This window comes from Podarcis melisellensis (genome assembly GCF_964234715.1).
Source record: "Podarcis melisellensis genome assembly, chromosome: 6".
Taxonomy (NCBI): domain Eukaryota; kingdom Metazoa; phylum Chordata; class Lepidosauria; order Squamata; family Lacertidae; genus Podarcis; species Podarcis melisellensis.
In genome coordinates this window covers 34,068,200-34,094,483 of record NC_138538.1, presented here as the reverse complement: position 1 = coordinate 34,094,483, position 26,284 = coordinate 34,068,200, and the positions used below count along the sequence as shown (strand labels likewise).

General features: G+C 43.6%; 1 protein-coding gene across 1 annotated transcript in view; it reads right to left on the bottom strand.

Moving 5' to 3' along the window:
• Positions 1-1,322: 1,322 nt before the first annotated feature.
• The window catches only part of LOC309372174 (uncharacterized protein), a gene marked incomplete at its 3' end in the record, with an annotated part of 317,646 nt that continues 292,684 nt past the window's right edge, over positions 1,323-26,284 (bottom strand). Inside the window, exons 2-3 of the mRNA XM_081915475.1 lie at positions 6,343-7,413; positions 1,323-1,439 (exon numbers count right to left, since the gene is read on the bottom strand). Of these exons, the coding sequence (XP_081771601.1) occupies positions 1,323-1,439; positions 6,343-7,353 (1,128 nt within the window). The 5' untranslated portion in view covers positions 7,354-7,413. The remainder of the gene's footprint in view (positions 1,440-6,342; positions 7,414-26,284) is intronic.

Here is a 26,284-nt window from a genome sequence, read left to right as displayed (position 1 = left end):
CATTGCTCAGCGTGCAAGCTTGAGCAGTTCTGGAAATGCCCTAATGCACCATTGAATTCCACATGTACATAGGGGCCAAGCAGGGATTTTTTTTTTACCATGCCTTAGAAGAAGAAGGAACAGTCTGTCCATAAAGGGTTTTGTCTGTGCTAATATAACTGCTGATTTGCAGCATCTACACTGGAAAACATCTTACAACTGACATAGATGGCAATCAAAATTGAGCTTGCCTCTGCTGGCATTTTGAAGTACTGGCAAAACATGATGAAGTTTTGGAAAAAACAGCAACATTTAACTCACTTTCACCCCTAAATTTACAGTTCAGCTCCAGTGTAAGTTTGAAAAGAGGGAAAAAACATTTTCAAGTTGCACACTTTGACCAGGAGAATATTCCTGCCAAAACATGACAAGGTGTAAAAATGTGTTGAAATAGAAATGGTGAGTTAATGCTATACTTGACTGCCAGGGCCAGCTCCAGGTTTGAGTGGACTCTTCATAGTGCCATCCTGTGAAGAGGGATTGACTGTTAAGTAGGGTTGCCATATTTTAAAAAGCGAAAATCTGGACAGAAAAGTTGTTTGGCAAAATTGCAAAAAATGATGTTTTTGAGCTTTTTTTTTTTAATGGAAAATCAGCAAAAATGACACTGTCAACATGGGTTGCCATACAACCAGATTTCCCTGGACAATTTACCAATTTCTGCCCAGACACTGCTTCTGACCACAGTATTCCAGATATATCTGGGAAATTCCAGACATATGACAACCCTACTGTTAAGCCACTTTGATAATCGCAGCTCTGTGAGGGGAATACAGGTCTCCTAATACAGTCAAACCTTGGTTGTTGAACATAATCCTTTCTGGAAGACCATTCGACTTCTGAAATGTTCAACAACCAAGGATCAAAGGGTGGTCGGCAAAGTCAATGGAGAAAAAACAAACACTCCCTGGAAGCTGTTTGGCTTCTGAAAAACCAAAAACTGAAGCATTTACTTCTGGGGTTTCAGTGTTCGGGAGCTGAAACATTCCAAAACGGAGGCGTTCAGGAACTGAGGTTTGACTGTAACTCTCCGTACCCTTAACAAACTACAGATCCCAGAATTCTTTGGGGAAGCCATGGCTGTTTAAAGTGGTATACAAATGTCTTTTGACAGCCTGGCCACTATTTGGCATCCTCCACAATGCCCCAGATTTAGCATTGTTCCAGGGTGCCACCAAGAGAGAGACAGAGACAGACAGAGGGAATATTTAGATAAAATTCTGCAAAGTGGACTTTTTCCATGAGACTGAAAAAGAGAGAGAAATATTCTTAGAAAAATGTGCTCAGAGAAACTTCAGCTCGTCTCTAATGGAAACCTCATCAAGGCTCAAATCCTCCACAGCATACAAGACATAGCTACTCTTACATTTCTTGCTGCCGATTTGATAGCTGACTGAGACCTAATCACCAACGAGAAAAACAGTTTGTTCCCTCTTGGGAAAACCAGAGATGCAGCCAGCTAATTTTTCAGCTGGGGACACAATAATGCCTGTTATTTGCAGCCAGTATGGACCGCTTTGCCTCCATCTCTTCCCTGCATTTGCGATGGCATTCTTGACATGGTCTTGAATGAAATTGCTTAGCTGTAATGTTTTATTTAAATTATCTCATGGAAGATTTCCTTATTTCCCCCTTGAGAGGACCAGAAGTAATTGAGCTTTGGCTGTATGATTTAAAATGGATTTCTGTAGCAAGGCACCTAGAGACAGAGAAAGAAGGTTTGAGTTTAGGAGGATGGCAAAAAGAGCCCTGGGAATGGGAGCTTCTGGTTCACTGTAATGATTTGTTAGATTTTGACGAATTAACCCAGCTTTCAAATGACAGCATTCACATGACAATGCTCTGCGAAACAATACTGTGCCTATAGGCAGGGTGGATTATGGGCAGTTGGCTGCCCAATGAGTGATTAAAAAAACCAAACAAGCAGGCGAAAGGAAACTTGCATTTTGTTGGGTTGGTTGGGTTATTGAAATGAAAGCTTGTTGTCTTGTAATAGGAGAAGTTTTTCTTGCCAGAATCTCTGCCTAATTCTAACTATGCTGGAGAAACTATGGAGCATGCTCCTGAAATGGGGGTGAATCAGGGAGAAGCTGTTCCACATTCACCTGGAAGGAATTTGCTGTGGCATGCAAGCAAGCCAACTGGTATTGAATCCAGAGATTCCAGACAAATCTCAAGCCATTAGTTTGGTGCTAATAGGAAATGTGGGGACTAATTTAATAAATAGTCCATCTCTGTGAGAATGTCAGGTTTAGAAGAGGTCAGGGCTCCTGCACCTTTAGTAGCCATGTAGAAGAGAGAATTTGAGCAGGTGTAGTAAGTTACACAGCTGCTAAAGATACAGGAGACCCACCTTCTTTTTAGTTTATTTTTTTCAATTTTTCAATTGATTTTCCAATTTTTTAAAACAAACAAACAAAAACAAACATACATCTTGACTGTAGTTAATCCAATCTTAGTTGCATTGTTAAGTGACTTCCTCAAATCCCCCTGGCTGAATTTCAGTGTATATCATTGTAACAGTTTTCCAAAACCAAATTTCTCATAAAATTAACTTAATCACTTAACATCTTTCTTCCATTTTATTTTAACTTTAAACATATTATTCTCTAACATCACATATTTAAATCCTAAGCCAATCTGGTATTTGCAAGTTTTTCCAATTAAGTTATCTTAGCGTATTTAACTAAATAGCCTTTAAATTTCATCCAAACCTTCTGGTACTCTTCCTCCTTCTGGTCGTGGACTCTTCCAGTCAGGTCGGCTAGCTCCGAAAAGTCCATCATCTTCATCTGCCATTCCTCCACTGTTGGGACTTCTTGTGTTTTCCAATTCTTAGCTAACAAAATTCTAGCTGCAGTTGTGGCATACAAAAACAATCTAACATCTTTCTTGGGCAATTCCAGACCTATTATTCCAAGAAGAAAGGCCTCTGGTTTCTTAATAACCCCACCTTCTTTTTAATTTGGCAACTTTATTTCCATGTCAATCTCTGCCATTTCCAAATACGTTGTTTCTTAGCATTGCAATTTTATGCATGTGGACTCTAAAAGAAGTCCCACTGAGTTCCGTGGGAATTCTTAATGTAAGTGTGCATAAGATAGCATCCTAAATCTATTTTTGTTTCTTAGAGGCAAGAAACATGCATACATCGTGGTATGTCTCTGAATACCAGTTGCTGGGGGGAAAGTGAAAGAGGGCTATCGATCTCATGCCCTGTTGAAATCTCAGAAAAGTTCACATAGTATACAGGAATGACCTGTTACAATCTGTTTGTTTTGCTGATGCTCTGGGTATGTTGCTCAAAAACCGTGGTCAAAAATAGTTTTCTTAGCGTTCAGATGTGTTCCTACTTTGGAACAACTTAAGTATGACAGCTAAGTGTGTGTTTTGTTTGACGAATTTACTCAAATTTGTATAATCTGTGTAATCTACTCAAAGGCCTTTGTAATGGCTTTGATGTCTCTTTTCCATGGACAGTGAATACACTCAGCTGTGTGCCTTTAATAAGATATTGCTTGAAGCATCTCATTATCTGGTCTTTGAATCTCACAATTACACTGGAGTCAGTTGTGATTTGCTGTTGTTCCAAATATTACAATTGGCAGCTGGAGCAAAGACATACTGAGTACTGTGTTTATCCCTCTAAAATGAACAGCTTTTCTCATGGCTCTAGAAAATGTCATGGCCAAGGCTGCCGAAGGCTATAGAAAGAAACGGCTATTCTGCTATATAGTGCTTGGTTATGGACTAATCTTTCCTCCTTTGTCATTCTGCTGTGAGATTTACTTCTGAACGTGCATAGGACTAGGATGTTTGAGTTATTATTTTTCAACATTTAGAATTTTTGAAGTGGAAGAATGCCCACATTTTGGAAAACTGGAGATTTTCTTACATATTTGTACCCAGAGATTTTGAAACCTTTCCGGGATGGGTGAAAACCAATTCTAGGGATTCGATACTGGCTCCAGGAACTGTAACATTTCCAGAAGCCCAACTTTTCTCCATAGTGTCTGGATCTCAGATATTTGATGCCTGTGTCTGAGGATGGTTTAAGTATCCAATGTTTATTTGCAAAGGAGGAGGACGGGGGGAGAAAACCGGACTGAGATGACTCCACCTCCTGTGACCTCCTGACTCCTCGGACTCAGTTATACCTGGTAGAGGAAAAGCAATTTACCGTATTTTTCGCTCTATAACATGCACCTGACCATAGCACGCACATCGTTTTTAGAGGAGGAAAACAAGGGAAAAAACAATCTGAATGAAACAGTGGATGTATCATTTTTGTGCTTCATGTGATCTGATGGTGAATTTGGGGTGACCCAATGCAAAAATCCTGAGAATTCCTGTGGATCCATGCTTTTTAACCACGTTTTTGCACCATTGCAGCCCCAGGCAACAGTGGGTGCGTGATTTTTTTGGTGCAGGCTGTAGCCATGGACATGCTATGTGATCTGATGGTGAATTTGGGGTGACCCAATGCAAAGATCCTGAGGATCCATGTGGATCTATGCTTTGTAACCACATTTTAAGTGGGGAGCGAAGGAAAAACAAAGAAGGGACATGAGAGGGGTGTGCAGAGAAGCAGCTGGCTAAGAATGCAGGAGAGGGATTTAACGGGAGGGAGGAAAGAAAGGCAAAAGTTCCCCCCCATCCAAGCCAGCCATCTCTCTCTCTCTCTCTCTCTCTCTCTCTCTCTCTCTCTCTCTCTCTCTCTCTCTCTCTCTCCCTCCCTCCCTCCCTCCCTCCCTCTCCCCCCTCCCCCCTCTCTCTCCCTCTCCCCTAGCAGCACTGGAGCACAGAGAGGAATTTCCCCTCTGCTTGCCTGGAGGGGAGGGGCTTTCCCTGCTCTTTGTTCCATTGCAGCAAACACAGCAACAAAACAGAGAAGGGTGGGCAGTAAGACCCTGAGGCAGAATGCAGGAAAGCAGCCGCTTCCTCTTTTCAGGTTTCCCTTCTCCGTGAAGCGCGATTTGATTTTTGCCTGATTTTTCAGCTCCAGGGACCACACATTTGCTCTATAACACACACAGACATTTCCCCTTCCTTTTTAGGAGAAAAAATCTGCGTGTTATAGAGGGAAAAATATGGTATATGTGTTGTATATGCGATATAACATTGTGCCACCAGAGGGCGATGTGGAGTCCCATTTTTGTCTACCTGTTTTCCCTGTTTAAATTTACAACACTTTAAATTAAAACACATCTTTGATGTGTCTAGATCCAGCCCTCCTCTCATTAACTGCCTTGCCCATTGCCCCAACAGCTCTGCTGGGCTGTGTACATACTTTACCAGACATCCCCATACTTGACCCTCCAGATATTTTTGGACTACAACTCCCATGATCCCTAGCTAGCAGGACCAGTGGTCAGGGATGATGGGAATTGTAGTGCCAAAACTTCTGGAGGGCTGAGTTTTGGGATGCCTGCACTATACCTTTAAAGCACAAAGCACATTCTTTCCCTCACGGAATTCTGGGCACTGTAATTTACCCCTCACAGAGTTCTAATTCCTATCAATCCTTAACAAACTACAGTGCCCAGAATTCTTTGACTGGGGTGTTTCGCAATGTACTTTAAAGGTGCAGTGGGGACACTGCCTTAGTTTCCAGCCACCCCCGTTTCTGAGATTGTACAACAATAAGGTGTCATTATGGTTATTTCCATGGGTGTAGCCAAGCGGGGACGGGGGGGAGCAGCTGCCCTCCCCAAATCAATGAAAATCTGAGGTCCTGCCCTCCCCCCCAAAAATCCTGGCTACGCCCATGGCTATTTCTTCATTAATGATTGCCCAGTGAGATGGTACATAACTGAAATCAGCATGCAGCCTGCCCCATGAAACAACAAGCACACACACACACACACACACACACACACACACACATATATATATATATGCAGGTTTTGGTGTCCTCGGGTGTCTTCCCGTGTAAAAGTTGGGGTGTCTAGGCGACGTTTCGACGAGGTCTCACTCGTCATCTTCAGGCTGGTGCTTTCGGCTTCTTGTTACTGGAACAGAGCAGGATCTCAGTGTTTGAGTTCCTATAAATACTGTTGAGGGGGTGTGGTGTATAGCCTCCAATGTTCTGGGCAGAGAGGAAGTTCCCAGGCTAGTGTGCCTTTTCTTCTTTTGTTCCTTAATTACTTGAGGGATATCTTGAGTGATTTCTTGAGTGATATCCTGAGTACCACTTAGGTGGGTCATTAGGTGTGGATTAGTTGCTAAAGTCTTTGTGTCTTGACCTCTTGAACTTTGTGAAGAGTTTTTCTGAGAAGATGGCTGTACTGCACTTAGTTGTGCTCTGGCTTGGCTTCGTGTATAGGGGCGAGCTGTGGTTTTGTGGCCTGTGTCAGCCAGATCTGTGTAGGGATTGCAGGGGGGTGCAGCATCCGGAGGTGCCACCATGGTTTGGCTACTGGATGGTGTCTGTAATTTATCTGTGGAGAGGGTCTGGGTTTGGGTCTGGTGTGGTTGGTTGGTGATGGCGTTCTGTGTGCCTCTGGATCTGGTGTCAGTTTTTGTGGGGAGGGCTAATTTCCAGATGTCTGGCAAGCGGGATGTGTCGTCACGCTTGTTCATGTTGTGAGGGTGTTTCTCTATCTCGATGGCTTCCATGATTATTCTCTTGTGGTGATGTTCCATGTTAAAGAGCAATTTGGAATCTGCAAAATTAATTTCGTGTCCTGTTTCTTTCATGTGTTGGAAAAGAGAGGAAGTTTTTTCTTCTTTTTTGACGGCATTCTTGTGTTCTGCGATACGTGCATTTATTCGTCTGTTTGTTTGTCCAATGTACGTGGCTGGGCAGACTTTGCAGGGTATTTCATAGACCCCTTGGTTTTCCAACTGGATTTTATCCTTGGGGTTTCTGAGGATATTGGCTATTTTTTGGTTGGTGCAAAAGGCTGTTTTGATATTGTGTTTATGGAGGATTTTGCTAATTTTATCTGTAGTGCCCTTGATATAAGGAAGGAGGGCCATGCCATTGTTTTCTTCTGTGTCTTGGTTTTTGGGGGGTGTTTCTTTTTGGATTAGCTTCGTAACCCTGTTTTGCTGGTATCCATTGGCAATTAACACATTTGAGAGATTCTGTAACTCAGTTGTCAAGTGGTCTTTGTCAGCCAGGCGTTTGGTTCTGGAGATGAGAGTCTTGGCTACGGAGTTTATTTGTGCAGGGTGGTGGTGTGATTGTGCATGTAAGTAGCGGTTGGTGTGTGTTTTTTTCCGGTAGATAGTGTGTCCTAGGGAGCCATCAGGTTTTTTGTAGATTAGGACGTCAAGGAAGGGAAGTTGGTTGTTGGCTTCTATTTCCATAGTGAATTGTATTTTGGGGTGTAGGCTGTTGAGATGTGTGAGGAAGCTATCCAGTTTTTCCTTCCCGTGTGGCCAAATTACAAAGGTGTCGTCAACATATCTGAGCCAAAGTTTGGGTTTGTGTTCTGACTTGTCTAAAGCATTGGTTTCAAAGTGTTCCATGTACAGGTTTGCGATGACCGGTGAGAGGGGTGATCCCATAGGTGCTCCTTCTATCTGTATCTTTGTCCAGCAAAACAGGGTTACGAAGCTAATCCAAAAAGAAACACCCCCCAAAAACCAAGACACAGAAGAAAACAATGGCATGGCCCTCCTTCCTTATATCAAGGGCACTACAGATAAAATTAGCAAAATCCTCCATAAACACAATATCAAAACAGCCTTTTGCACCAACCAAAAAATAGCCAATATCCTCAGAAACCCCAAGGATAAAATCCAGTTGGAAAACCAAGGGGTCTATGAAATACCCTGCAAAGTCTGCCCAGCCACGTACATTGGACAAACAAACAGACGAATAAATGCACGTATCGCAGAACACAAGAATGCCGTCAAAAAAGAAGAAAAAACTTCCTCTCTTTTCCAACACATGAAAGAAACAGGACACGAAATTAATTTTGCAGATTCCAAATTGCTCTTTAACATGGAACATCACCACAAGAGAATAATCATGGAAGCCATCGAGATAGAGAAACACCCTCACAACATGAACAAGCGTGACGACACATCCCGCTTGCCAGACATCTGGAAATTAGCCCTCCCCACAAAAACTGACACCAGATCCAGAGGCACACAGAACGCCATCACCAACCAACCACACCAGACCCAAACCCAGACCCTCTCCACAGATAAATTACAGACACCATCCAGTAGCCAAACCATGGTGGCACCTCCGGATGCTGCACCCCCCTGCAATCCCTACACAGATCTGGCTGACACAGGCCACAAAACCACAGCTCGCCCCTATACACGAAGCCAAGCCAGAGCACAACTAAGTGCAGTACAGCCATCTTCTCAGAAAAACTCTTCACAAAGTTCAAGAGGTCAAGACACAAAGACTTTAGCAACTAATCCACACCTAATGACCCACCTAAGTGGTACTCAGGATATCACTCAAGAAATCACTCAAGATATCCCTCAAGTAATTAAGGAACAAAAGAAGAAAAGGCACACTAGCCTGGGAACTTCCTCTCTGCCCAGAACATTGGAGGCTATACACCACACCCCCTCAACAGTATTTATAGGAACTCAAACACTGAGATCCTGCTCTGTTCCAGTAACAAGAAGCCGAAAGCACCAGCCTGAAGATGACGAGTGAGACCTCGTCGAAACGTCGCCTAGACACCCCAACTTTTACACGGGAAGACACCCGAGGACACCAAAACCTGCATTCCTGTACCCGTGAAAATCTACGAAAGCATATATATATATATATATATATATATATATATATATATATATATATATATATATATATAATGTATTTCTTTGAAGATACTCTAATGATTATGTTAGCTTTCAGCAAACTCCAGGAAGCTCTTATGAGCCCTTTTATGGATGCGGATGCCATTAAAATGTTCTCATTCCATTGATTTAGAGCCTGTCTTTTAATGAAAAATGCCATCTTTAACTGTCTTCTCTCTCTATATATATACATAAACGTACATATATATCATTATCATTGAAAAGAAAACTATGGGCATATTAATGACTTATTTCCATCCTACACTGCCATCTGAAGATTAACTCTGTGGAAAAACTATCATTTGTAACCATGTGCCACTGCCTGATTTAATCTTTCATGATGTCTTTTCACCTCCGCCAGGCACCTGTCGGGTCCTTATGACTGCTGGGGATGATGATTCAATAGCTCTGGATGAAGCAAGGAGTGATAACAAAGCGACTGGATATTCTGGCACTGAGGTTTGGGGATCCTATTGCAGATCATAAAATTAAGATGCAAGTAATTAAAGAATCCCCATGACGGGGTGAGCTCCTGTTGCTCGGTCCCTGCTCCTGCCAACCTAGGAATTCGAAAGCATGTCAAAGTGCAAGTAGATAAATAGGTACCGCTCTGGCGGGAAGGTAAACGGCATTTCCGTGTGCTGCTTTGGTTCGCCAGAAGCGGCTTAGTCATGCTGGCCACATGACCCGGAAGCTGTACGCCGGCTCCCTTGGCCAATAAAGCGAGATGAGCACCACAACCCCAGAGTCGGCCACAACTGGACCTAATGGTCAGGGGTCCCTTTACCCTTTAGCTTAATTAAAAAATTGGGAAGGGGTGGGGAACAAGATGTGAATAGTTAAAAGATTGGGTGGGGGGAGTGGAAGCTGAATTTTCAGGAGAACTATGTGAGATAAGCCCATATAAAATCAGTTTCACACCCTGCTACTAATAGTGCCATTTCTGACACTGACTTCAAGTGCTTTCATTTCAGCATTCAGCTAGAGTTATATTCCCCTCCACCCTACTCCACATGTCTGTGACATTTTTGCATGTTCTTTTGACATCTGATTCACAGGATAATGTTGGAATACTTTTCTCACTCATTATCTGCACGATCCACTGTTAATCTGGAAGTAAGTACCATGGTACTCCATTGGGCTTACTCCCAGGTGAGTGTGCATAGGATTGCAGCCTATGTGGAATACTGTGTACAATTCTGTTCATCTCATCTCCAAAAGGCATCTGTTTGACCACTGTCAGAAGAAGATGCTGGATTAGAGGGGCATTGGCGTCACCTAGCAAGTGCTTCTAATGTGCTTGTAACTTATATTGGCCACAGCAACTTCCATGATCTCCAGTGTTTCAATCTCTGCTGCACTGAGAGAAATACTGCAGCAACTCATCTATGACACCAAGAATGCCCCAAACAGTTTCACTGGCTATTTGTTTGAGTCCATGCCAAGCAGCTGACCTTTAAAACCAAGAGAATACATCTTTCCATATAGTTCCACCTGCCCTTTAAAATCTATGTAAAATCCATGAGAATGAGCATGAAGGCCTTTTCAGTGATGGCTCTGACATGTAGAGTGCCACGTGAAGAAAATCTAGTCTGAGGCCAAGCCTAGAAACCATCACTGCAAACATTTGCATTTGTCTTCAGTGGGATTGTCGGATTTTGTTGTAGACATGACCTGGCTCTGATAAATTCATTTGACTGTTCTTGGTTTCTATGAACTTCATTGTTTGCATTTTGCTTTTGTGCAACGTGAGCTTGATTATGTAACTGATTAGCATGTAAATGTACTAAACGAAATAACACCCTGAACTGTGAACATTGCATTGCTTTTGGAGTTACATTTGAAATAGCTGCTGAAAAGAAATCCACTTAAAGATTCATGGCACATAAGTGTAAAAATATGCATTTGTAGACATTAAGAAAATGCACATCTTTCCCACCAATCCTTCACTGGGACACACCAGCTCCTATAAAGGAGTACTGCTTTAGTCATGGTTGTTTTCTAGCCCAAATAAACGGGCTGGCTATTATATTCATATAATAAAAGTCCTGGGTTCCTATTTTCACTTTTGATTAATGTTGAAGGATATGTTTGGTTTCCACATATCCTTGCAAAACAAAGCATTATCTTACTGAGATGGAAAATTATAGGGCTCTCATTGGCCTCCTTTACCAGGTCCAGGAATGGACATAATTACTTTGCCACCTACAGCCAGTCAGCAGGAACGCAATTATCCCAACTCCAGATGTAGAGCAGTTCCAGAAACCCTGCTGAGAAAAGGCAAAGAGCCTAGTAATTAAAGTCATCATTAGATAAAGCAGAGATTACACAGCAGCTATCAAAAGCTCCCAGCTCCCACAACTATCTCAGTCCCATTCAGGTGCTGGTTTTACTCCAAACTCTGCTGGATTTCACCACCTTGCTGGCTGCTACCCCCAGGAGTCTATAACCTGAAGCGTATGTAACCTGAAGCGTATGTAACCTGAGGTACCACTGTACTTTTAAAATACCAGACATTATAATTCTACAGCAAACCAAGTTATACATGATGCATTTTATGTCCCTAAAGTGATTTTTCGATATGTAGAGTGCTAAAAATTGCATTCCCCCCTAATTTTTCTGGAAATTTTTTTCCCTGGTAAATCTCTGCAGTCCCATGACAACTAGCAGTTAGAGCAGAGTACTCTTGATAACAGAGTTGGGTGGAGTGGAGCAAATTCTCTATACTTCCACCTCTGGCTGATGGAACCATGATTGGGGCTCCTAATATTTGTACAATGGAACATAGGAAGGTACCCTATACCGAGTCAGACCATTAGTCCCTCTAGTTCAGTATTGTCTACACTGACTGGCAGCAGGGCTGTCTTAAGCATATGCGGCACCAGGGTGCAAAGATCTGCCCAGTGTCCCCCCCCCAGTTGCCCAGTCCCAGGCATGCAGGAGGGCGGAGCCGCCTGCCTGCCTCAGTGTCTCATTGGCTCAGTCGCCCCCGAACTTGCAGCACAGAGCCGCCCGCAGCAGAAGAGCCCGTTGCAGCACTCCGACTGATGTATGTGCTCTTCCCTGGACTCAACTCTCGGGCCCCGGACTCTCGGCCTGGTGCTTCCAAGAGCCTGGAGCCCAGGTGCCCCGCACCCCTAGCACCTATGGGTAAGACGGCCCCGACTGGCAGCAGCTCTCCAAGATTTCAGGCAGGAGTATCTCCCAACCCTACCTGAAGATGCCAGGAATTTAACTCAGGACACTCTGCTGGCAAGGTACACACTCAACCACCAACCCATCAGTAAACAATGATGTGAAAATAACTGGAAAATACAGAATGAGCCTGTCATACAGATTACATTCCAGGGAGCAGCTCTCTTAAGCAGCATAAAAATGATGCTCTAGTTAGTTAAAGCGATCAGTAGTAGAATAAATTGATTTAGCTCATTTATGAAAAGGAGATGCCTTGTATCTGAGCAAAACCTCCCCTGCTCCACAACCACTGATTTAATTAAAAAATCAAGAGTCATTTGGGATCTCCTCCTCTCTCTTATTCCTTTCCCATCCCTGATGGCAGTAGAATTTATTTATTTTAATGGAAAAACGTGAGAGCACTAATAGAACATTAAAAAAATGTTTTTCACCTCAGTAGCAATTAGCAATCTAGAAAGTGTTTACACCTGTGAACTTGATTTGTAAGCTGTTCCCCTTGCAGAGGTTTCCTGTAGCAAGTATCTCGAACCTTTTCACACCCAGGACCCACTTTTAATCCAAACATAAATTTGGGGACCTAGTTCTCAAACAGTTATGGTATATTTGCATGGTGGTAGTGCTCCTTTTGCAACCATCCCCACCAGTGGGTCCCAACCCACCTGTTGAAGACCAGTACCCTATAATTTTATATAATTACACATATGTTTGTGTGTGCTTGTGTGCATACATGTGGAATATTGATTGATTGATGCGTGACCTTCTAATTGCTTTATGATCGCCAATTAGCCTTTTATCACCGGGTCCGGCACACTTCTTCACAAGCTGCGCCACTGTTGCTCCCTTCAGGTCACGCTCAGCAGAGTAAACACAGCGGTAAAAACTGTCGTCTAGCGTCAGACAAACTCAGAGAGCACTTAAGTCCATTTACAGTTGTTTATTAGAGCATTTCATCAACAGACTCCATCACTGCTTGCTGCCATAGCAAAGCACGTCTTTCTCTCTCAGAGACACAGAGAGAACAGAAAGTACAGGAACAAGCTCCTCCCAGCTTCTAAAACTGACGTCGGAATGTGACGCACACTCAGAACAACTTAACCAGTTAAGTTCTGAACTCTCACACCCCCTCTTGCGTTGGATTCCGACTGCACCTGTGGAACATCCTCAGCAAAACTCTGTGAGATCAATCCCTTCCCCAATGCCTTGCGCCCTCTCTTGGCGTCCCTGTCAGGCAACTGTGGAACCACCTCACAACTCTCAGAATTGCACTGTGCGAAACTTACCCATGCACCTGTGGCTTGGTACCTCTCAGGTGGAATACCCTTGGTTGTGCGACTGGACCGCCTAGGCACAAACTCAGGAGTTTCCTCTGACTCACTTTGATCAGCAGGTGTGTCCTCTGCATCACGGGATTCCCCCTCTGACTTAAAGCGTCTTCGAATACTTTCCATTACACTCACAGGAGAACTAGGTTCACTCTTGAGCTCCCTTTTAACAACTTGTGGAGATGCTCCATCCTGCTCTTGACCCTGGTCAGTGACCTGGTCGTCATCAACAGCCTCAGCCTCTCCTTCCTCCTCATCAGAACTGTCCTCTGGATCAGAGAGACATTCTGAGAGAAGATCACGCTGGACAACAATCTTTGGCTTCTCATCCTGCTCAAAGAACTCAGCGTTTTTACTGATCAGCACTTTACTCTGATCACCTGACGGATAAGCAAACCGCCATGCACGAGCTTCTGGCTCATACCCACAGAAGATCATTTTCTGGAACTTGGATCCATCTGGCCCTCGCAAAGCCTCAGGCACCGGCACAGATGCAGGTGATCCAAACTTGCGCAGAAAATGAACCTGGGGTTTTCTGCCATTCAACAAAGAAAACGGTGTGTCACCTACCAGTGAATTGTAGGTCCTATTCCAGGTGAAGCATACGCATCTGGTTGCCTCCAGCCAAAACTTAGGAGGTAACCCAGACTCTGTAAGCATTACCTGTGCTGCTTTGACCAGAGCTTCACTCCTAAGCTCTGCCACCCCCCTCTGCTGGGGATCTGTAACTGTGTGACGTATCCCTTTCTTGTGAAAGAACTTCTGCAAAGCAGAACCAGTGTACTTAGCATTTCTGTCACTGATGACTGCTCTCACCCTGGCGGAGAACCTCTGTTCCACCTCCTCAATCCAGCTCTTGATCAGCTGTGCTGCATCCTCCTTGGATTTGAGACCAAAACTCCAGGAATTCTGCGAAAAACTGTCTTGAACCGTTAGCAGAAACCTGGCCCCTCCCAGACTCTTTTCCTCGACAGGACTGAACAAATCTATGTGTACCAGCTCAAAGGGTTTAGTGGTTACCCTTTCCACCTTCGGATAACTGCACCCTTTTACCTTTCTCTGTCTGCAAGTGTCACAATTAATGGCACTTCCACAATTTTTAATTCTACATCCCTTGGCAACCTCGGGCAGAGTCTGCAAGTCCTCTACCGACCCATGAGCGGGAATTGTAGTACGCTGATTGGGAACTGTAGCACGCAACGCTTGTGCTTTCTCAACTTTCCCCTCACCCTCAAGAGACGTTTTAAGAATGAAAAGATCATTCTGCCCCTTCTTAACCTTGGCAAGTATCCTCTCCCCTCTGGAGATTGTACAGACAGCATTTTCAAAACAAACTTTGAACCCCTTATTTAACAAATAAGGCACAGACAAAAGACAGTGAGGCATCTCTGGGATGGTGCACACTTCGACCTGCTCCTGCAAAACAGAAAGGAACAATGTACCACAGTTAGTGACATTTTTTCGCTGTCCATTTCCAAATAAAACAGTTTGTCCCGTGGAAATTGCTTTGCAATTCCACAACTTGACTGCAGGTGTCTCAGGAACCATGTTGCGGTTAGCTGCTGAGTCAATAACAAAGCTCAGCTCAGTGTTTCCCACACAGCTGTTCTCAAACAAAGCCATGCTTGCAGAAAGCTGATAAGTCTCTTCCTGTTGTTTACCACGTCTGCTGGACTCAGTCCCACGCCTGCCCGTCTTGCCAGGCTGGTTGCCATGGAAACCCTCTGATTCCCATGAGAAGTGACCTTGGCAACATCCTGCTTCGGCTCCCTGCTCCGGTGGGGGCAACTGCCACGCAGATGTTGAACTCCAGTGGAAAAACACTGCCCGGGGCTCCTCCCAGCTGGCCTGGCCTTCCTCCTTCTGGAACGGCGCCTCCCATCAGCCTGGCCCCCCCTGAAGCTGCTCTTCGCTTCAGCACTAGTGGAAAGTCCTTTAAACTTGCCTTTGGAACTCTTCGCCGCCCCGATCTGCGCATCAGCGCTCCTTGAGGCTGATTCCGGAACAGGGGCTATTTGTCCAGCGTCTGCAGGGCCCTGGCCTCCCGCTGAAGCTTCACACAAACCCTTCAGCACATCCCAGGCAGCCCTTGCCGTCTTTACACTCTCCAAGTGGGGTCTCAGCGATGCATGAACGCATGCTCTCAGCATATCAAGCTCTCTTTGCTGGCTATCTTCAGGCAACGCAGCTTCACAGCCTGCAACGTCTCCAGCCGCTTCACAGCTAAGGGGTGGTAGTGGCTCCCTCTGGCTTGCTCCCCAAAGCCCATGGACCAGGAACCAACCCCTTATTCTTTTGCTCCAGGTTGCCCAACTCTTTAGAGTGAGCTTTTCCACCGGTATATCCTGGCTCTCTGCCATCTTCTCCCGTTCTCCCAAGGGGCCCAAGCTTACTTATGATCAGCTTCAGCTTCTTCTGGCTCTCCCTTCTCCGTGGAGAAACGATTTTCCAGCTGCTTTTAGCTTCCAGCTCTCTCAGCAGCTCTGCTTTGTAGGACCAGGCAAACTTTCGCGTCTTTCAGCCAGCCGTTTGCCTCCGGCTTGCCCCTCCACTTCGGAACGCTTACTTCAAAGCATTCCTGGGGCCTCCAGCGACAGTTTTACGAGCGATGACTCACCATAACCTGTGGAATATTGATTGATTGATGCGTGACCTTCTAATTGCTTTACGATCGCCAATTAGCCTTTTATCACCGGGTCCGGCACACTTCTTCACAAGCTGCGCCACTGTTGCTCCCTTCAGGTCACGCTCAGCAGAGTAAACACAGCGGTAAAAACTGTCGTCTAGCGTCAGACAAACTCAGAGAGCACTTAAGTCCATTTACAGTTGTTTATTAGAGCATTTCATCAACAGACTCCATCACTGCTTGCTGCCATAGCAAAGCACGTCTTTCTCTCTCAGAGACACAGAGAGAACAGAAAGTACAGGAACAAGCTCCTCCCAGCTTCTAAAACTGACGTCGGAATGTGACGCACACTCAGAACAACTTAACCAGTTAAGTTCTGAACTCTCACAATACATACTGTACTCACATCATATCATGTGATCTCCCATTCGTTCCCATCAACCACTAGATAATACTATACAATCCAGCTTTACTTAGTACCTCACCCAAGATTAATCCCTGGCTTTGCAAAGCTGAAAGACTGTAATGTTCCATAACAACAACAACTTTTTTGTACCCCGCCCATCTGATTGGGTTGCCCTCGCCACTCTGGGTGGCTTCCAGCATATGTAACAACATAGTAAAACATTAGACCTTAAAAAGCTTCCCTATACAGTGGAACCTCGGTTTTCGAACATCGCAGAAGCCAAACAATTCAAAATCCAAATGCCGAAAACCCGGAAGTAATTGCTTCCATTTTTGAATGCGCCTCAGAAGTCGAACGGTTTCTGAGGCACGTTTCTCCATTTTTCCAATGGATTTTGTCGACTGCCCATTGATCCTTGGTTTTTGAAGGTTTCAGAAGTTGAACAGCCTTCTGGAACACATTATGTTCGAAAACCAAGGTTCCACTGTACAGGGCTGCCTTCAGATGTTTCCTAAATTTTATATAATTACACATCTCCTTAACGTCTGATGGGAGGGCATTCCACAGGGTAGGTGCCACTACCAAGAAGGCCCTCTGCTTTGTTCCCTGTAATTTCACTTCTCTCAGTGTGGGAACTGCCAGAAGGCCCTCAGTGCTGGATCTCAGAGTCTGGGCTGAATGATGGGGTGGAGATGCTCCTTCAGATTTACAGGTAAAGGTAAAAAAGGTATGCAGGTATACAGAGCCAAGGCCATTTGGGGTTTTAAGGTCAGCACCAACACTTTGAATTGTGCTCAGAAACATACTGGGAGCCAATGTGGTTTTGGTAACTGCTCCTAGTCACCAGTCTAGCTGGCACATTCTGGATTAATTGTAGTTTCTGAGTCTCTGCTCTCTGCCTACCCCAGGAATCTGTGTCTTTTGTTTAAGGAATGGAAAAGTTCTGGGTTACAAAGCCACAGAAGCTGACATTTCTTCCTTAACTCAGAAACTCAGATGTGTTGCATGCTATCTGTAGTACAGACTGCAATTTCCAACATGGAACTGTGGCTACTTCCAGATTGTCACTATTCTGGGATCATAAACCAGCAAATTCAGGTTGCGATGTTAAAGTTGGCTTGAGCTCTTGCATGACAAACCTGCTTGCCTCCCAAACTGGACTAGCAGGACTCAAGAGTAGGCAGGTGGAGTGGTAGTATGGCAAATCACATAGTGCTCTGGAGCATTTAAAACAGTGTTAGGGAAACACATCAGATGTTGTTTGATTGCACCTTCCATCATCCCTGGAGCATGGGCTGTGGTAGCTCGGCCTGGTGAGAGTTGCTGACAGGAATCCAATAAAATCCTGAAAAGTCTGCCCTGAGAAGTAATGTGTATTTTTGGGTGTGCTATTGCTATAACCATAGAGGCCAGCTCCTAGGGGCTGAGGGAACTTTGTCCCCCAACAAAATATTTGAGGGGGTTGTCCCCCCCCCAGTTGATGGGCATTGCAATTCAAATGGCATGTGTGCACTGTGTCATGTGGGGGCTTACCTGGCCCTCCCAAATATTTTATTCAAGTTGGCACTCCCGGACGTAACTATCCATTTTTCTTGTTTGATAGGCTGTTCCTGATGCTTCTTGCTTTTCAGTTGACTCACAAATTGTGGTGCCAAAAGCCTTCCAATCAGTAGTAGCTGCTCTTAGTCATCTGACTCCAATTCTTCCCACTCCCTAAGTAGTATTCTGTTGACAAGTACCATTTTTCAAGGACTGCTACACTGGCTTTTCATCTTCCACCTTGGAAGCTTACCTAGCATAAGTAGTCTACTTAAAACTTTTAGATTCTGTACTTTCAGCTCCAAAGAAATTACAAGGTGGCTGACAACAATTATTATTTTTGTTTAAAAAATCCATTTTTAATTAAAAACACATATACAACATAATAAAAATATCTACATTTTCAAAACATCATCAAGTAGCACAGCAGGACTTAAAGTATAATAACAAGCAATTGAATTATTTAGTTTTCCAACTTCAGTAAAATAGTATTGTGTTCTCATGACTGGCGACAAAACAGACTCTCTGGACATCTTCAGTCAAGGAGTTCCAGGAAGCCTGGGCATCTTGGCAGAGAAAGTACTACCAAATGCATTCACCTTCACTGGTGGTGTTGAAACAGGAATGAGAACCTCCCCTTGGATCATTTGGATGGGCAGGATTATGAAGGAGGATGTAATCCTGGTCCCAAACCATTTAGGTTGCCAGCATGCTGAACTGGATTGAGATTAAGAAGAACCCTGCAGGATCCGGCCATTTAGCCCAGCATCCTGTCTCCCACAGTAGTCAACCAGATGCCCACGGAAAGCTCAAAGCGGGACATGGGTGCAATAGCCTCTCCTACTCATGATTTCCAGCAACTGATATTCAAAGGCATACTGCCTCTAATATTGAACCTACTATGACCATCCTGGCTAGTAGGCTTCTCCTTCTTTGTCTGATTCCCTTCCATGTTGGTGGCCATCACCACATTCTGGGATAGGAAAACCCACAGTTTAACTATATGCTGTGAAGAAGTACTTCCTTTTCTCTGTCCTAAATCTTCCAACATTCAGCTTCACTGGATGACCCTGGGCTCAGGAACAACCTACTGTAGGAGCTAATGAAGCTAGCATAGCAGTGAAGCTACATGAACTGAGAAATACAAAAACCCCCAACCCCAGCCCCAGTTAAAACTCTCTGCTGCAATTTACACCAATTCAGTTCCCAAACACTTTACAAAGGCAGTTTCACATAAGTGGTGTTGCAGTAATTCAGTCTGGATATGATCACTTAAGGCAAGGATGGAGAACCTGTGGCCATCCAGATGTTGCTGAAGTACAACTCCCATCATTCCTGCTAATATCCATGATGGCTGGGGATGATGAAGGCTGGAGTCCAGCAACATCTGGAGGACCACAGGTTCCTCATCCCTGGATGAACACATCTGAGACAATATCTAAATTGGGGTGGGGAACCTTAGGCCTGAGAGCCAAATGCAGTTGTACAGGTCTTGGGCCTTTTTAAAGGTCATGTATGAAGCTACCCCACCCCTTTCACAGGCCACACTGTTTGGTATTTTTCTTGAGTGTTTTTGCCTGGCTGGAATGTGTCCTTGAGTGTTCATAATGCCTTTTGCTTGCTTGGATAGAAGAGAGAGATGGGTGCAATTGTGCTTGTAGATGCTATTGTACAAAGGCAAAATTTAAATTCATTTCTGCACCTGTTTTTGCCTGTGGTGGCTCTCACTGCAGGGATGTGGCCACCAAAAATATTTCCCAGGAGGAAATGTGGCCCTAAGGCTGAGAAATATTCCTCACTCATGATCTGCATCCATCTTCTGCTGGAAAAGACACCACTGGAGTACCATCCGAAGTTGGTCAAAAGCCCTGCTGGTCAAAGCAACTACCTGGACATGCAGGAGCCGTGGGAGTTTCAGAACTCCCAAGCAGTGAGTCTGCTTCTTCAAGAAGAATGCAACTATATCTGGAGGAGGCTGGATGCTGCCCCCTGGAGTCATCCTCCAACTGACCAAAAGCCATCTGCTTATCTTGGTTAAGTCTCTGTGAAAAGTTCAAAGAATAGGTAGAGAAAAGACAAGTATTTCCATATCCATTCGTAACAAATCCTATTAGGATATGGATAGCTACCCCTCCCCCTCCCACCACCACCACAGGTTTGACAGGCAAGGTAGTTCTAAAGTTCATGTATACTATAGCCATAGTCTTATAATTATGTAAGAAAACTGTTACATAAGCCGAATCACTTATTGACATAGCTTCTAAAGAGGGAATAAATTACTTTACCCTTCACAGTTACTCTTACAAATTTGAATCTAGCACTTCAGCAGATGAGCAGATGGAAGGAACTGATGTTTTGGGCATGAATTGCCATAAACTGAGTTAGGATTGCTTCCACTGCTCTCATTTCTTTAACACATAGCAACTAGCTTAGGTGGCTTTTAAAAAAGGACCCAACAAATTCACAGGACGTAAAGCTATCCATTGCTATTAGACATGAAGCTCCATAGTTAGCAGAGGAAGGTGATGGTGCCAAAACATGGTGGAGGGCTGTTGCCTTCATGTCCACTCCTCGTTGTGGGCTTCCTGGGACTGATCTGGCTGGCCACTGTGGAAAACATCAAGTTGCAGCTATAGATGGATCCTTGACCTCAAACGGAAGCATATTACACCATCAGACATTGCACAAAAGCAGAGGAAATGCTTTTCCTGCTTCCCAAGAGCTCATGTTCACCACACAACATGCTATCATAAAGCAAGCAGATGCCATTGCAATTTCAGACTCTTCACATGTGGCAACATAGAATGTGTGTGTGTGTAAAGTTTTTCTTCTCTACATGCATATTATGAAAACGCTGTAATGTGTGAAGTGGACCTGAACAATCTTCTGTAGTTGCATGACTTCGTGCCTTTTCATATTGCAACCACAACAGAGCGGTGGATATCGTTTCACCTCAAGCACTTATTCCAGTAAATAACTCTGTTCCTTTTAGCACTATTTCATGCATTTGTTCAGCACGCAACTCAAAGGTCGATGTAGATCTGCTACAGTGGATCTTCCCACTAAAGGGAAGTGTCCTCTTGGTGACAGATCTCACCCAGCAGAGCCAGGGGGTGGCTTTGTTTTGCCTCAGTTAGTCAGATTTTAAAATAGATTTCTCTGCAGAAGTAGATAGGAAAGGGCATATGAGGACTCCACATTATTACCACACAGGAGGAAAAGATAGCTGAATAGAGTCTCTGCCCTGCAAGTTCCCCCCCAAAATTACATCATTAATTATTGTGTTGTCCAGTCAGTTCTTGTTTTCCTATGAGTGAGCTGTTGTCACTGACAAATGTTAAATAAAGGTAGATGAGGAATTTATACTGCCTTGGGCTTCTGACTGTTCCTGAACATTTAACACTCTTCAGCATACATTTTGAGTGGTTTACCCTTTGTGGTCCTTTCAGATCTGCATACTATACACCAGTCTTCCATGTTAGGCTTCTCCTCTTTAGGAGGAGGCGGAGGCCTGGCAGGGTCGTCCTCTTATATACCTGCTGGGATTGACAAGGCATCTGACCCTCACCTGAACCTCATAGCTCTCCTGTAGCTGCCTTTGATTAGTTATCATTTAATTCTTGGGGGAAATAATTAGCATCACACATCATGTGCATGGAAGTTGTCGAACCAATTAACCAGCTAGAAGGATTACTGTTAATAGCACCAGTTTTCCTATAACTTGATATTGCTGGATAGTTTTGATGAACTGCAAAAGCATTTTTAGTTTGCTTTTTGTTACCACCCTGGAACTTTACTCTATTAGTGCCACTTTGTTTGGTATGATTCCTTGCAAATGAAGGAAAACAACTTTTCTGCTTGTATATGTTGATAATATAATTTTGGTTACTGAGGACAAACAAGATTGTACAAAAACAAGATTGGGTGCAGGCCTGGCCAAGACATAGGCGTCCTGACTATGACAAAGGTTGCTTGCTTGATTAACAGCTGTTGGGAACTTCAAGGTCCTGGCTCTCCCTTCTTATGGTCTTTGTACTGGACCTGGAGACTCCAGTAGACAGCATTCCATGTCAAGAAGGAGGGCAAGTGGGCACTCTATCAAATGACAGGGCAGGAATTACATGGCACTGGTGGTGCTCATTGTATGCCTCACTCTTCCCAGACCTGCTCTCTTTGGCCTGTATTTTGGAGCTTTATAATTTAGGAAGACTTTGGAAGAACTGGTTGACAAGTCTTATCAGTTGCTGACATATGAGCGGATTTTATTTGCTGCTATTCTGTGCTACTGGTGCACCAGGGCTTACACCAGCATAATAAAGTTGGCCAGGATGCCAGAAGGGATACAATTTATGAGCTTTCTCCATTATCTGCATAGCAGGGGGTGTTCAGTCAACAGTGCAAAGGCTGAGCTGAAGCATTCCCTGCTGGTTACCTGCTTTCAGCAATAGGGGTCGCTGTTTGGTAGTACCCAATTGGTTAGTTGCCAGATTCTAGAGCTCCCTATTGGTGGCTCTTAGGTAATTCACAAAATACAGAGTCCATTCATAAAACACAGTGTACATTCATTTTTATTTTATAATATTTTATTTTTTACCAACCACCAAAACACAAATTATTTGCGCTTCCTAATTTCTTTACAGTTTTGTTTTTCTCTTGATATATGATGCCTTTTCTGTTCTGACCAGAAACTTAATTTTAAGGGTCTTTTCACAGGCAAGGTTGGACCTACTTTTCCATTCAAGGCAAACAATATATATATTTTGTGATGTGGTGTTGCCAGAGATTATCCTATATATTAATAGTGAACTCATTCTCTCTGTGGGGTCCTCCTTATCTAGTCAAAATGGAACCATTCATTCACAAAAGAGAGGTATGGGGGAAATCTTATGAGTACGGAAGCCTCCATGAATACAAAGGAAGGCTGAGCATGCTCAATAGTCGTGTTTCTGCACACATTCCCTTTAATATACTGTCAGGGACTGGACTGAAGGGGGCGAGATTTAGGAGGAATGGTGGAAGGCAGTGGTTTGAGGAATTACAGCAGTGGTTTGAGAAAGGTCACACCTCAGAGAAAGGCGAACAGAAGAGTTGGGAGGTGTTGGGAAAAGAGAAAGCAGAGGCAGCGACACAGCAGCCAGCTGGCACGTTATCACTGGAGAGTATTTCTGACCCCCTTTCTCCCACAACCCAGCGTTCATTGAGAGTGCAAGAGCAAAGGACTCATAGACAATTAGCTCATGGCAGCCACTGTAAGGTGAAGTGCTGTTGCTAGAAAGGAAGGGGAAGGAGCTCAGTTGGAGCAACGCTATTAACGGGAGACAGACTGCATTCCTTTGTTTCTCGCTGTGACTGAATAAACTCATTAGTAAGAACTCTTCTCCCCCCCCTCTGTTTCTTGCTGCCCTGGGGGAGGGATAGAATTCCCCAAAGCCTGACATATACTCAGTTCTGGAAAGATCTTAATGTATAGGTTTTTACCAGCAACTTTTCCTGATGGTCTCTGGTCTCAGAAAGTTTTTTCAGGCCTCAGGTGAACATAGGATGCCCTGATAAATCTATAAACAAAATATTAACTGGTGGGCTCCACTACTTGCAAAGTTTTTTACTTTTATCAATGATTTTCGTAAGATCATATCTGATTGGGAATCTAGTATTGTTATTGCACCCATTCTTTAGAAAGTTGCCAAGAGTGATCCCAAGAATTATTGCCCTATACTATTTTTGGTTGTGCAGACCTGGGCAGACCACTCAAATATTACTGTGGATTTTGCAAGCTGGATTTTGTAAAGGGAAGCTTCAATTGTAGGGTTGCCATGTGTCCTCTTTTTCCAGGACACGTCCTCTTTTTCAGGGGTAAAATTTGAGACAAATTGCATTTATTTGCTTTGAACGGCTGTCATAGCATCACAGTGTCCTCTTCAAAACATGGCAACTCTATCTTTTTCTGCCCTTGTAGGAGAGTTTCATACCATTGGTATTTAGAAAACAGTAAGCTACCTGCTAACTAGGCAATTTAAAATCTGCAGTAAAAGAGGCATAACTATGTTATTTTTATTATAGATTTTAGCAGATGTCAGATTGACAAAAATATTTAAGGAAAAGGCACTTGAGAAAAGGTCATCAAAATAACAAACAATATTTACAGGCTAGCAAGATATGGCATGAAAGCGTAGAACATGCATACAGAAACAAGCACAAAATTGGTCACTGTAATAAACAAAAATACATTTCAACAGCTTTCTAAGATTTCTGACATATCCAGCCTTTCATTAAAAGAAGTAACTCCAATGATCTCTCCGGGAGAAGAGAGAAAGCTATAAGGAATTAAGACATCAAAAGCCTCCTGAAATTTTCTCTGAACTGGGCTCTATATATCTTAAGTAAGATATATACTTAAAACGCATGAGCTTTGCTTGTAACATCCAACTTGAAAAGGTATCTGATAAGCATCTTTAACATTGCAATTATTTAATACATGTTAATAAATTATATTTGCTTCATTTTCATGTCTCTTCCCTGATTATGTTAACCTGCTTGAACTTTAGAAATATTTCAGTTTTTATTTCTCGAAGTTACTCTTAAACAACGAACTCTCTGAAGTTCACATAAACACACACCAACATTTCCAGACAATAAGTTTCTACAGGGTGAATCTTTTAAAAGACGCCACGTGGAACATGTGTACTCTGTATCCACGGGCCTCTTTTAAAGGACTCACCCTGTACAAACGAAACACTTGACTTCAAATTATGTTTGAGTTCCCCACCTGTGACTCTCAATATAACTGTTTAGATGATCCAGAAAATATTTCCGCTATAAGTTCATCCCATGTTAGCAAACAATACTAACAAATTTCCCTTAATTATATTTTTGGTTCTTAACATATTCATGTTCTCAATAAAAAAACCAACCCTATTATTTTAAAATAATAAAAACAGTCTAACTGGTGTGGTTTTTTTGTTTGAAAAGGATACAAATTTATTAGGGGTACTAAAGCTGTCATAGTTTCATAAGGGGGAGGTTAAAGGTGCAGAATCATTTAACATTTATCTTTCTCTGCTGGTGGCTTTTGTTAGTTGTGAGGGAAAAGGAACAGAAAGGGAAAACAAGTAAAATCCTTCACATGGATATCAGGATTTCAACCTATGTGAAATTTCTCTTGCTTGGTAGAAGCAGATGTATGCAACCTGGATTCCCCACACAAGCCCTATTAAAAACAGTCTAAATGTGAGTAGCAGAGTAAATAAATGTGTGGAGTGGAGATTAGGACTCCAACAGCAGATCCACCCCTCATGTCCAATCTCCATATTTGATTGGTTCTGCATACAGTGGTACCTCGGGTTACAAATATAATTCGTTCCAGAGATCTGTTCTTAACCCGAAACCATTCTTAACCTGAGGCACACTTTCACTAATGGGGCCTTCCGCTGCCGCTGTGCCACCACCACACAATTTCCATTCTCATCCTGGGGCAAAGTTCGCAACCTGGAGCAACTACTTCCGGGTTAGCAGAGTTCGTAACCCGAAGCGTTGGTAACCTGAGGTACCACTGTACAGTATACCAACTGTAACTTAGTGTGAGTACACAGTGGTGTAGCATGGGTCACCAGTGCCTGGGGCCATGCCAGGGGTGGGGGAACAGATGGAGTACACATGTGCATTCAGCTGCCTAATGTTGTCCATGTCACCCAGGAGATCTCAGCTGCAGATATAAGTAAAGAAAAGTTGTTCCATTGTCTGGAGAGATCACTTCCTGGTTTGCATGGAGAAGCTGTTTTCTAAGGATCCCAGTGACGGAAGAGTGCAGCTATATTGAGGCACCCCTGGTGTTGAAATTTTGTGTCCCTAACAATTTTGCGCCCGGGGCAACCACCCCTGTGGCCTTCCCTCATGATACACCACTGTGAACACCATATTGCATGTACATAACCTATTCATGCACAGAATGAACCTGCAGATGCTCAGCTGCCAAGATGTTGGTCTTGTTTCTGCCCCCAGAACATCTGAATAGTACTATGAATGTTGCCACAGTTTTCAAGGTAGAGTCTTGCAATACTGTTAGCACTCTTGTTTAGGCTTACTATACAAAGTATAACTCCTTATGGGTCATTTGCATTCCCCAAAGAGATCTACCCTTTCCTCTTCCTCCGATTTCTCAGAACACAGCAGAGGATGTCCTTCCCCTCTGGGTGGTTTTATTCAGCTTTCCAAAGTCTAGCGGACTGTTTCATATGAGTGGATATCATTTGCTTCTTAACCCAGTTCTCTTTGCCTTACCCAGAAAGGTCTCCCATCCACCTCATTAACACGACGAAAAGGCTCCCTGCTCTGGCTTTAATAATCAACTTTAGATCCCCAATTAAACAGAATAGTCCTGCTTAT